Source organism: Colobus angolensis, unplaced genomic scaffold, assembly GCF_000951035.1.
Source record: "Colobus angolensis palliatus isolate OR3802 unplaced genomic scaffold, Cang.pa_1.0 Scaffold398, whole genome shotgun sequence".
NCBI classification, from domain to species: domain Eukaryota; kingdom Metazoa; phylum Chordata; class Mammalia; order Primates; family Cercopithecidae; genus Colobus; species Colobus angolensis.
In genome coordinates this window covers 909,014-922,519 of record NW_012117354.1, presented here as the reverse complement: position 1 = coordinate 922,519, position 13,506 = coordinate 909,014, and the positions used below count along the sequence as shown (strand labels likewise).

Below are 13,506 nucleotides of genomic sequence, written 5' to 3'. Positions count from 1 at the left end.
TTATGAGTTTCTATATATATACTAAGATAGAATGTGAATATGTGTACTAACAGATAGAATGTAAATATGGAAAGATAAATCATGCTGTTCCCAGTAGTTATCTCTGGAAAAAAAGGAGTAAAATTTTTACTTCTTACTTTGTTTACTATTTGATTTTTTTTAAATATCAGAAAGCACTTATTACTTATGTAATTTTAAAAAGCAATAAAAGCTTTTAAAAAGAATATAAATCATAAATCCATAAACTTACTCAATTTTTCACCCAGCATGTAAAGAATTTCTAGCACCAGCCAATGTATATCCAAGTGGAGATGTAATAAATGCCATGATGGTGGAAAAAGCTGTGGATGACATTATCAACTGTGATTGAGAATTAATTAATATTTTACTAGGTGTTTATAGCATGTCACAATACTCCTCCATAAACACAAGGATAAAGAACCAATTAACCTACCACTATTCAAAAGCTCAGGGAAAACCTCTGTCTTGTTCATTAGAGGATTCTTTCACTGAAGATCTTTGAAAGCAGGAAATATTTTCATCTGTTGGTTTAAGACAAACCCACCTTGGGGCTGCTGAATAGACTTGTATAGTAAAGGTACCTTCCAGCCAACCTCTGATTCTACTATAGCTGCAAGGCAGTAAAAGAATTTTTTTAAGCACGTGTTTTCATAATTTTGTTTTAGAATTTAGCTAGGAAATTTTTTTTAATGTATGAGTACCCAGGAACTCCTATAAAATATTTTAACAAAAGAACTTTAGAGTGTCATGTAGACGTCACTGTCATCTCATTAAGGAACAGAAGTAAAAAGAGGTGAAAAAATTTCTCTCTCAATTCATGTATTAGGATTCAAACTCAATTCTATCTGAGTCAAAACTCAGCACTTTCAAGTACTATGTTATACTGGGTTATCACTAACCTTCCTCCTGTCAGAATTTAGCATCACTATAAAAATAAGTACTATAAAAAAAATGATGTAACGTGTTCCATTAAAACAAAGAGAAAGAATGATGAAGAGTAGACTGGTGTTATTAGGTATACAAACAAAATAAAATGCTACACTGACAAAATCGTATTGGGACAGAAATAGATAACAGAAAGAACAGAGAAGACAGAAATGAATTTATGTGGCATCTCAAATCAATGGGAAAAGTATGGGTCATTCAATAAAAAATAAGAGTTTTAATTTATGCATTTGCAAGAAACTAAAGTTAGACTTCTCACCTCAGTGCATACTTAAAAATAACACGAATTAAAGAGATAAAAGCAACAATCAAAATATTTTAACAGCATAGATAAAACAAAAAATGGAAAAATACAACTGTCTAAAAAATTCAAATCTACCTGGAAAGTCAGCTTACTTAATGAAAAAGTAAATTAAAAAAAAAAAAGTAAATAAAAGAAAATATTTGCAATACATAATTCCCAACAACTAATATATATCTAGAGGGTTCCTAAAAAATAATAAAAGAAGTTCAACTGGAAATACCAATGAAAACAAAACATTTCTTATATAAGATTGTTATAACAAATATATAAACACAGTCTTGAAAGATGCTTTCTATTATGCTTTTTTGTTTCAGAAAAGAACATATTTTAGTGTGTGATTTTTTATTTTTTGAAGACTATAAAGTTCCCCTGCTTTAAAAATTTACTCTTCTGAGCTTCAAATAACCTATCTTTTCAAGTCTGCCTAATTAAAAAGCCTATGAAAGGCAGTATCTAGTTTGAGGACCCTAGTGCACAAATTTTTATTTCTGCTGCTATATAAATTATTCATTTTTATTTCTTACATGTTTGATGGATAACTAGAAAACAAAAACCATTCCAACTTACAGAAACTAATAAGGAAAATATCCCTCCCTCAATAATCTATTCATGAATCTTTTTATTAAATGACATAATTAAAAGCAATTACCTATTTGTTTTCTATGGATTAGATATACTAACTTGTAAATTCAGTTAGAACTTTATTTGCTTTTATTATTACATATATTGATCTCTGATAAAAAAGTCAACTTGCTTCTGCTACATTTCACAGAAACATGTAAACATTTAATTCTATTTATTTCATTTTATTTCTTGAAATAGGGTCTTGCTCTGTCATCCAGGCTGGAATGCAATGGTGCAGTCATGTCTCACCACAGCCTCGACCTCCTGAGTTCAAATGATCCTCCCACCTCAAACTCCTGAGTAGCTAGGACTATAAGGTATGTGCCACCACCCTGGGCTAACTTTTTAATTTTTTGTAGAGATGGGGTCTCCCTATGTTGCCCAAGCTGGTCTCAAATCCTGGATTCAAGCACTCCTCCTGCCTCAGCCACCCAAAGTATTGGGATTACAGGCATGAGCTACCATGCTCAGCTGTTTTTATATTTTAACAAAGATATGTTCATAAAGAGTAAATATTATTCAAAATGGTAAAGTCAAATATAATGAAAGGGGTTGAGACTTCAGGGAATCTCACTGTGAATTACCATAATTTGTTATTGTATAAATAATTTGTTATTCATACAAGCTCCCATTTTCATAGGGAGAATCTATTACTTATCTGTAAGCTAGGCACGGTAACAATATAAATTTTTAAAAACCAAACTTCAGAAGGAATGATTATCACAGGAAGGAAAAAAAGGGCAGAGTCAAAACAATCTTAAAGGCCTCAAAAATCAGAATACACATAATGATGTGGTCTTGGAAGTTTCTTTTAATAAGCTGATCTTGAATCTTACTGTAATATATGATAAAAATTTTAGAAAATAAAGATTATTTCATTTGCTTTAAAATTTTCAGACATTTATACTGTCATAAATCAAGAGAATAGCTACTGACTCAATGAATACTATGTTTTAATAACTTCATGTATATTAATTTATTTAATTCTCCCAATGATTCTAGTAAGTTATAAGAATTACACAGATGGGGACGCTGAGGCAAGAGATGTCATTTGCCCAAGAGCACATAATAAAAGGAGGATGGGGGGCAAGAATTTCAACACAGGCAGTCAGGTTGCAGAGCTGTAATTTTGACTAATTTATCTCCTTCTTGAATGAATATTCCTTGTGGGGAGAAAAAGCTGATAACTTAAAAATTAAATGAAACAAGTCAAACCTTAATCTGGTTTTGATTTACAAATGCTCCTATATTAATACTGGGAAGTTCAGATAGGTGTCCAATATACAAGAGTAATCCATGAAGCTCATCAATCAACAGTGAGGGAAGCTGAGCCTCCAAAGCCTCATAAGGATGGACAGGAACATGACTCTCAGCATTCTGTACTTTCAGATACCTAAAAAATAATTAGATAAAATAAACAACCAGAGTCTGTATGAATACACACAGAAATTCATGTGGTGATCAAAATACTCATCTGATATCCTACCTGAAGATGAAAACTTTAACATAATGGAGAAATAGTACACACTGCTGTCTAATATTGTCTGCTTTGCAGTGCAGAGTTGATACCTTCCCTGAAACCAAAATAGATAATATTAATAGTTCAAATAATTATCATGGGCAGTGACAAAAAATGTTGTAAGCCACACCAGCAGCAATTCTCTATCTTGTAACATTTTATATTAAACATTCTCATATGGTTCTTGCTCCCCACTACTCCTCAAAAAATGCTCTTATTAAAGTCACCAATCAAACCCACATTGCTCAATCTAATGGACAGTGCCTACCCTCAAGTAACTTGCTCCCACAGTAGCACTAGCTACACCTGGCTTCATGGTGCCACATAGTGACAGTCTTCTTTCTTCCTCATGTGTCCTTTGTCCTACCCCTCTTTTATTGGCTCCTCCTCCTCAATTCTATTATTAATATGGCCTCTTCAGGACTCAGTCCTGAATTCTCTACTCTCTGTATATCTCTTCCCATATGCATGATCTCATCAGTTCCTTTAATAATAAATGGTAATGACTCTAAAGGGGTTATCTACAACCCACATCTCTCCTTTGCACTCCAGATCTTGCATGTTAAACTGCCTAACACCTATACTTGGATTGCTCAGACAGTGCAAATAATATATCCTTTGATTTCTTTCAAAACCTGTTCACGCTGCCCTTGTTTTCAGCATTTCGTCAAATGGTGCCACCAGTAGCCTATGTAGTTCTTGATTCTTCCATTTCCTTTAACCTCATATCTAATCTTTCAGAGTCCTATTAAGTTTATAACCAAATATACATTGAAACTATCCCTTTCCCCTATAAGCACTTAAACACCACAATAGCACTCTTCACAGGTCTTTCCATGCTCTCTTTCGTCCCCCTATACACCAAGTAAAAAATCTGCTTAAAGTGTGTATCAATATATCTTGTTCCCAAGTCAAAACTCTTGAAAGAATACCTACTATATTTAGAATAAAATCAAAACTCTTAATAATAATTTATAAAGTTCTGAACGACCTTTTAATAGTTGCTGTCTTTCTGCCAACCTCACTCCACCTCAGCTTTCCCTCACTTACTTCAGCATTTGTATCAGCAATAATTATCAAGGTAGTTACCATGGGCAAAACACTGATAATCATTATAGAGAGAATGAGTAAGAGACAATCTAGTAAACAAAAGCAAAGAAAACATGATGAGAATTATAGGTTACAAATTTACACCCATACTAAACATAAAACTGAAGTTTAATTCAAATGAACAATCATGGCCACTACTTTGGCAGAACAGAAGCATAAGTGTGAAGTAGTTGTGTAAATACCTCCATATTAAGCTGCATTTCTATGGCTATATTTCACCCATAAAAAGTCGTATCATCCCAATTTTCATAATTCCCAGCCCATAAAGGCAGTACTCTCTTAAAAATAACTGCAATGAACATCTGCATCCAGGCAAGATGGAGTAAAATAATCAGATTGCTCCATCTCCCACTGTAAAACTGAAAACCATAAAAATTACATCAAGCAAGTTTCTGGCGCTGGACACAAGACAATATAAGATTGCTCTCCCAGAGAGAAACTGAGCCCTACAACTACACCAGCTCCCCACCTAGAGGCAGTCTCCAGGCTGCAATATGAGGAAGAGAACCCAAATACAGTCCAACTCACTCTGAGATGAGGAGATATAGGATCCAAGTTTCGGGAAGTCCAAATTTGCAGGGCAAAAGTACCCAAGAAGAAAGAAGCTATACAAAATAGAGTTCTGGAAGGGTACAGAAGGGTCCCTTTGAGAGTTGACTAAGCACTGATTTGTTCAAGCATGAAAAATATTACCCAAGGCCAGGGAAAAACACCAGAAAACAATTCCCTATAAAGAGTACACAAGCCAGGAAATAATTCAAGTTCTCACCAGCAAGTATGAAAAAAATCTCATAATAGACCAGGCATAAGAAAGAATTCTCAAAAGCCTTACTAGGCTAATTTACTAGGCTAAATTAACATTAAAGACTGCTTTTTAAAAGTCCTACCAAAATGTAAAGCAAGCCCCAAAAAGAGCCACTGGATTACAACTGTACAATAGCAAGCCAGAACAAAATTCAACATCTAGTTTAAGGAATTAAAAAAATCCAGAAAGCAACAATGTTCTTGAACCCATAATGTTCATTTCACAATGAAACATTACTACATATTCAAAGAAGCAGAAAAATACATCACAGAACCAGGAGAAAAACTTATAAATACAGTTTCAGAAATGACAGCGATAAAATAATTACTGGCTGGGCGTGGTGGCTCACACCTGTAATCCCAGCACTTTGGGAGGCTGAGGCAGGTGAATCATGAGGTCAGGATATCAAGATCATCCTGGACAACATGATGAAACCCCATCTCTACTAAAAATACAAAAATCAGCTGGGTGTGGTGGTATGTGCCTGTAATCCCAGCTACTCAGGAGGCTGAGGCAGGAAAATCACTTGAACCAGGGAGTCAGAGGTTGCAGTAAGCCGAGATGGCGCCACTGCACTCCAGCCTGGTGACAGAGCGAGATTCCACTTCAAAAAAAAAAAAGAATTATTAACAGCAGCAACAAGGTTAAAAACATTGGTTATAATATACACTCCATATATTCAAGATGGATGAAAACAAGCATGTAGTCAGAAATGGAAGACATTTAAAAAAATCCGTAAGGAATGTCTAGAGACAAAAACAAACACAATAGCTGAGACAGGGTAACACCAACAACCATATTTAAGAATAGCTCTTGGCTGAGTGTGGTGGCTGATATCTATAATGCTAGCACTTTGGGAGGCCAGGGCGGGAGGATCACTTGAGCCCAGAAGTTTGAGACCAGTCTTGGCAACGTAGTGAGACCCTATCTCTACAAAAAATTAAAAAATTAGCCAGGCATGGTGCTGTGAGCCTGTAGTCTCAGCTACTTGGGAAGCTGAGATGGGAGGATCTGCTTGAGCCCAGGAGGTCAAGGCTGCAATGAGTCATGATCACACCACTGCACTCCAGCCTGGGCGACAGAGTGAGACCCTGTCTCGAGACAGCGAGAATGAGGGGAAAAAAACAGCTATCAGCAAAACATAATGTTATTATGTATGTTATTCTGCCTCAACGGGAAATTAACCCTGGAAGCATAACGATTAGAACAAGAACTATACTCATCTGGCAGTAAGTAACTAAGTAACCCTACATAGGGACTTCTTGGGACGGCTGAGGGCCAAGGGTAGCTACACAAGTTAATGAACACAGCTACATGGCAGGAACAAGTTCATGTACAGATAATATTTAACACTACTAACTTGTGTCCAAAATCTATCATTAAAAGTTTTTTTAAGCAACAAAAACAGCCAAAATGTCAGTGTAACAACCATCTTAACAAATAGTCCACTGTAGTGGTTTCAGGTTAATAAGTGTAATAATAATAATCTATCATAATAAATGCCTTCCATGAACCCAATTTACTTCAGTCATTCTATGTAAAGGTATTCCAGTTCTTTCCACTACAATCTTTTAGTGGTTCCCCAGGAGTTCCAAAATAAAAATCAGACTCTTTGTCATGGTTTACAAAGCCAACTCTGCTTTCATCCCTTCCAAATTCATTACTCACATACATTCTGATCCAACCATATGTAATTAATATTTACTCCATGCTCTCTAAACTTTTATGTTTTTACACACATCACGTCTTTGTTTATACTTTTTTTTTTCTTTTTTCTTTTTTTTTTCCTGCCTGGAATTCTTCCTGTCCGAAAACCTTTTCCTGAATCTTTTGCCTAGCTAATTCCTTCCCATCTATGAAGACCCAGATCTGGCATCATTTAGTGATGAGCTCACAGACAGACAAAGCCCTTGGCTCCCACAGCAGCTTGTACATTCCTTTATCACAGTACTGTTTCATTTACCAAGCTGACGTATGCTTGCATGTCTTACTGTCTACACAACTGCAAACTCATCAGCAGCATATTTTTCCTCTTTGATTCATCAGTACCTTGCACAGTACCCAGCATGAACCAGGAACTCATCAGATGATAATGAAACAATAATACCTTAACATTTACAAATCACATAACATACTAAGAAAACAAAACATATAAAACAGCCTAAAAGCTGATAGCTAACAGCTAGGCCATGGTATTCCCTACTGAAAATAAACAAATTTTTGTAAAACATAGTCCAGGCGTGGTGGCTCACACCTGTAATTCCAGCACTTTGGGAGGCCGAGGCAGGCAGATCACATGGTCAGGAGTTCGAGACCAGCCTGACCAACATGGTGAAACCCCATCTCTACTAAAAATACAAAAATTATCCAGGTGTGGTGGCGTGCACCTGTAATCCTAGCACTCAGGAGGCTGAGGAGGGAGAATTGCTTGAACCCGGGGGACCAGAGGTGGCAGTGAGCCAAAATCATGCCACTGCACTCCAGCCTGGGTGACAGAGCGAGACTCCATCTCAAAAAAAATAATAATAATAATAAATAATAATGATACAGGGCCACTCATTATAGTGAAACAAGACAAAAACAAAACCTCTGTAACCATGTCTGAATACAAAACATGGCACTATGCAATCACACACACCCCAAACAAAACATACACACAAAAAAGAAAAAAAAAAAAACACATCCTCCCTCTTCCAGTGACCAGGACAATACTTCTTTACTAATTAGGACCCTCCCTTTGTCTCACCTCCTAGATAAAAATTAAAATACCCACTCTTCAAATTGCCCCTGCTAATTAACAGCATCCAATCCAGAAAATAGCCTTATCCCCCTTAAGCCCTACCCAAAATTACCAAACATATCACAAGTCCCTTCCTACTCCCTCTTACTGACAAGCCCCAGCTTTTCCTCATAATCTGTATTTCTCCTTTTTTCATAATCTAATAAACTTCTGTTTGACCAGAAGTGTTCCAGGTAGTCTTTGGTTGCTAGGCATCACTAATGATAGACACTGTGTTAAGCATTTAACATGCTCAACAAAGTTACAACTATTACTTGGCATAAGACCCTCAATTAGCTAGGGTTGGAAGCCAGGGTGACAAGGCCATGATTCTAAACACTGCACTGCACCAAAATTACTAGAAAGGAGAAGCAGCCTGCACTAAAACACACTGACCTTCAATTCCCTTTACTACCTTAACTGTACAAACTGTGGCTCATGCCTGTAATCCTAGCACTTCAGGAGGTCACGGTGGGCAGATCACCTGAGGTCAGGAGTTTGAAATCAGCCTGGCCAAAACGGCGAAATCCCATCTCTACTAAAAATGCAAAAATTAGCTGGGGGTGGTGGCGGGTGCCTATAATCCCAGCTACTCGGGAGGCTGAGGCAGGAGAATCACTTGAACTCGGGTGGCAGAGGTTGCAGCGAGGTGAGATGGCACTCTTGCACTCCACCTCGACAAAAGAGTGGAACTCAGTATCAAAAGAAAAAAAAAAATAAAGATACCAATCTAAAAAAAAAAAAAGAAATCAGTAATCCATTAAACACCAAAAGCAAACAAAAAAGCAGAAAAGAAAATCAAGAAGAGAGCATGAGGTCTGACACTTTTTAGTTCTTATTTAAGTTCTCTATCCCACTCCCTACCTCCAAAACAAGTACTAATTTTCTTCAGAGAAGTTTAGCTTCCTTAAGTTGGTTTTACCTTTAAAATCTACAGATTTGGGAAAATACTATATATCTCAGGTACAACAAAATTTAAAGTTATACTTTTTCTGCATACTAAGTTCATAAACTTCTGGCCTAATGCTTCCTCCATATTATCATGATATCCCAATTACATCATCATGGACCCATATGCAACTCACTATAATGCAGCACCATTCCCTTTTGCCATTAAACACACTTTAAACTTACCAAAATCACAACTGGACTGTAACAAGGTTTCCAAGTTGTATAGTTGTTGCCTAATTTGAAAAATGTAAGGTGAGAGTTAATTTTAGAACACTTTATAAAGCATGTAACAATTACATGGATAATGTTTCCAAATCTACTACACAGCTTCAATACCTCTTCTATTTGGGGATGACGATTAATACCTTGTGACTGTTAATTAAAGGATCAGCTTCAGGTAATGAAAACTTTAAGATAAAATACATCCTTGCCCGATCTTCCAAAAGTATCTATTAAAGACTGCATATATCTCAAAAATTATTTCAAATACCACAGACTTCACCATCATCAAGATACTGTTTATATCTTTAAGAAGTTTAAGACGGGGTGCAGTGGCTCACGCCTGTAATCCTAGCACTTTGGGAAGCCAAGGCAGGTGGATCACCTGAGGTCAGGAATTCAAGACCAGCCTGGCCAGCATGGTGAGACCCCATCTCTACTAAAAATACACAAAAATTAGCCGGGCGTGGTGGCGGGCCCCTGTAATCCCAGCTACTTGGGAAGCTGAGGCAAAGAAGCGCCACTGCACTCCAGCCTAGGTGACAGTGCGAGACTCTGTCTCACAAAAAAAAGAAAAAAAAGGAAGTTTAAGATACATAAAACATTCTAGGTTAACAGTTACATACTAAAATTTTAAACTGTATCAGTTAAACAATGGAAGTCCAAAAAAGGAATAATGTAGACTAAAGTTATCAGGGAAAGCTATTTTATAATGTTCCATCTTAATTCCTGATAGTAATTTCTTGCTATTCTTCCTAGTTGATTTCAAACACTTTAAAAATTAACCCACATTTATAACCTATGTCCTAAAGCCTCGCTCACTTAGCCTGTTCTCTCAATAAAACGTATGACATGGCATAGATACAGTTAAGTCTCTTCAAAAGGTTTCATGGGATGATAGTGGGAGAATTCCTTCCACCTCTCCATTTTCCTTTAAATGTATCACAGAGATTTTTACTGTGTTTTGGAATAATTTGGTTTCAATAACTGACTCCTGTTTAAAATTACCTAAAATCTGAATATGAATTGTGTCTTACGTGATAATGAAGAACTTTAATTTTTATTAATAGGGATTTTTTTTGAGACAAGAGTCTCGCTCTGTCACTCAGGCTGAAGTGCAGTGGGCAATCTCGAATCACCACAGCCTTCGCCTCCCAGGTTCCAACAATTCTCCTGCCTCAGCCTCCCGGGTAGCTGGGACTACAGGTGCGCACCACAACGCCTGGGTAATTTTTGTATTTTTAGTAGGGAAGGGGTTTCACCATGTTGGTCAGGCTGGTCTCAAACTCTCAACCTCGTGGTCTGCCCGCCTTGGCCTCCCAAAATGCTGGGATTACAAGCATGAGCAACCGTGCCTAGCCGTCCTCATCGTTTTTAAAAAGCCTGTATTTTTAAGAAATTCATACTCAAGTATTTATGGGTGAAATGACATGATGCCTAGGATTTGCTTACAAATACTTAAGTCAAAAGAAGAGGAGACAAGACATACGAAGGAAATGTAATAAAAAGTTGTTTACTGCAACTGAAGGAGGGTATACGGATGTTCATTATATTATTTTGTGTATGCTTAAATTTTTTCATTAAAAGAATTTTAAATGTTGTCCAAATAGAGAATTAATATTTCTATTACACAATCTAAACAATTTATTTGGAAAGATCATACTCTAAAGATCACTGAAACACTATGGCTATTGAACAACAAAAGTATTTTAATTTTCTTCCAAAATCATAGTTCAAAGCCTTAAATATTTCTCAATACATGATGTCAAATGCCAAGAATAAAGGTTCTGAAAATAAAACACAACTCATTAAAACCATTACTCATCAGGTGTTGCTGCTTGATATCTTACTGGTAAGATAATCAAGTGAGCAACCTGCACAATTCTCCTGGTCTTTTGTAGTATCAGTATTAAGAAGCCACCCAACAATGTAATTTACACAAGTGAACAACACCTACACTCACAGAAAGTTAAAACGAGGAAATACCTGAATAAATGAAAGAGCTCTCTAGATGAATTCACTAATGCTGTTTCAGTAACCCACTGAATGCCAAATATTTCTAAGGTGTCTTCTTCAAAATTAGTTGGTAAAGGATCAAGATTCAAAATCAATCTGAAATGAAAATTAGGTTTTAATCCCATAAAAGGTAAACTAAGTACCATACCTTTACATTATTTGAATCCATATTATACATGACATGTATAAAAAGTCAGAAAATGCCTTCGTACTTTACATATTCAAGATCACAATAGCTAGACTGTATTAAAATGTCAATCTTCTATATTGATAAATGTACGACTAAAGTGTAATGTATGAGGAAAAATCAACACGGATTCTAAAACACATATTTCTGCCTGTCTTCACCAGCAGTCTTCAGTTGTAGAATTTTATCCTGCTAGGGTACATTTATTGTTGAAACTGCTAACAGTTACTCTGAGCCATGTCTGGAGAACAGTATCCAATTAATGAAGTTGGGTATTCTATTTAAGGTCTCTCACAACGTATAACTATAAAGTCAACAAAAACAGTTTCCTGACTGAAACTGCCTCAGCAGGTACTACCAAAATATTTCAAGAACAGCAGTTTTACTGTAATATGTATGTAGCTGCCTGAAGCAAAATAGGTAGCATTAAAAGGAACGGGGCAATAAAAAATGTTTGTCTTTCTTAAAAATTACTGGAAAGCTCTAGAATATTATCACACCCTTTAGAAGGAAATACTATTTCAAAAGGCTCAGATAGCTAGGAATTCACTTTAAGTAAAAGAAAAATTAGCGCCCAGCTCCCTACAGTAAGGGCACATCAGTTACCAAGGAAGTTTTCCCTAATACCCCAAATGCTTTAGATATGCCCTTACCAAGAAGCCAGCAGCAGAACTGATAATCATTTGTACCCTTATGATATACTAAGCTGATTTATAAAACATGATCTGGTGAACACTCAAGTTTAATGGGCTGAAATAACTAACATTCCTAAAAATCTGGCGAATAATCAGATGAGGGAAAATGTCTCTGAGCTTTACCTACCGCTTAAGGGCTCCGCTGCAGAGGTAGGATTCTCCAGAAAAATGTTTTCCTCCTCCTCTGTGGTCAACAGCACAAGAAAAGTAAGGAGGTTTGCACCATTCTGTCCTCAGTTCCAGCTCTAAACTGTCAGTCAGGAACGTCGATGCGGCAGAACAGTTCTCCATTGTTTACTTCATGTTCTGAAATGTTTGGGGTTCGTCGTAACATTAAGGGCTCCAAAGAGAAGGTGTGAAGAAATTCCTGTAGGTGGGGGCCGAGAGACTGGGGGTTACTTCAGAAACTTCCCAGGACTGGTCCGCCAGCAGGAAGGAAAAACGAACAAACCCAGAAGCCAAATTTCCAATCCTCCCCTGCCGCTCCGCCCCTCAAGGCTGTCAGAACTTAAGACAAAATGCACAACCAACTGGCTGTGGCAGGGACTTCGAAATCCGCCCACTAGGTCGGACTGTGCAGCCCAGGATAAGGTGAAAAGCAAAGAAATGGCTGCAGGACAGAGCGTCCCGGGCTCGCCTAGAACTTCGCCCTCCGCAAGGTTTCTAAACCACTCTCCGCCCGTTTCCTAGCAGCAAGGTGGAGAACGCTCCCTCCCCGGCTCGGGGTGGAAACCAGGAAACCAGGAAACCAGTCCCTAGGAGCCAACCTCAACCCTCCAAGGAGGAGGCGAGACCCACCAGGCCCACGCCCGGCAGCACTCAGGCGGAGAAGGCTGGGTGCCGGTATCCCGCGCACCCGGCTGCAGCAAGGACCCGGTGCGTCGGTTACCCGAGGTGCCTGTCGTACCTGCTCACACTTCCAACTCCCGAAATCTACCTCCTGTGACTCATACCACCACTAGGAATCTGTGGGGTCTAAACCGCAAACAGGCAAAATTCCCGCCACGGCGCGCCCGCGCTCCGGAAAGGCAGGGCCACGGCGCAGCCCTCCCCCGGCTACCAATCGCCTCGCGATATCTGCGCGGAAACAGTCGGAGCTCCACGAATTCTCGCGAGAGTCAGTCAACCCGGGACAAGGTACAGATAAACTTTTTTTTTTTTTTTGTACCTTTAATTGGTGCGTTCGACTGGAAGGAGGGGCCTGGTAAAAAAAAACGGAACTGCTCCTGAGGCTGAGGAGAGGAGAATTTAAGGACTACGGGTTTATCCTCTGGCTAAAGGGAAGAGATTTACTCCAGTGAGTGCGAAGTGAGTTCCTCGTTCACACCTAC

At 37.9% G+C, this 13,506-nt stretch overlaps 1 protein-coding gene across 1 annotated transcript in view; it reads right to left on the bottom strand.

Moving 5' to 3' along the window:
* The window catches only part of MMS22L (MMS22-like, DNA repair protein), a 138,518-nt gene extending 125,355 nt beyond the window's left edge, over positions 1-13,163 (bottom strand). Inside the window, exons 1-7 of the mRNA XM_011955161.1 lie at positions 12,974-13,163; positions 12,303-12,542; positions 11,264-11,389; positions 9,242-9,291; positions 3,381-3,468; positions 3,110-3,287; positions 251-341 (exon numbers count right to left, since the gene is read on the bottom strand). Of these exons, the coding sequence (XP_011810551.1) occupies positions 251-341; positions 3,110-3,287; positions 3,381-3,468; positions 9,242-9,291; positions 11,264-11,389; positions 12,303-12,466 (697 nt within the window). The 5' untranslated portion in view covers positions 12,467-12,542; positions 12,974-13,163. The remainder of the gene's footprint in view (positions 1-250; positions 342-3,109; positions 3,288-3,380; positions 3,469-9,241; positions 9,292-11,263; positions 11,390-12,302; positions 12,543-12,973) is intronic.
* Between the last annotated feature and the right edge of the window lie 343 nt (positions 13,164-13,506).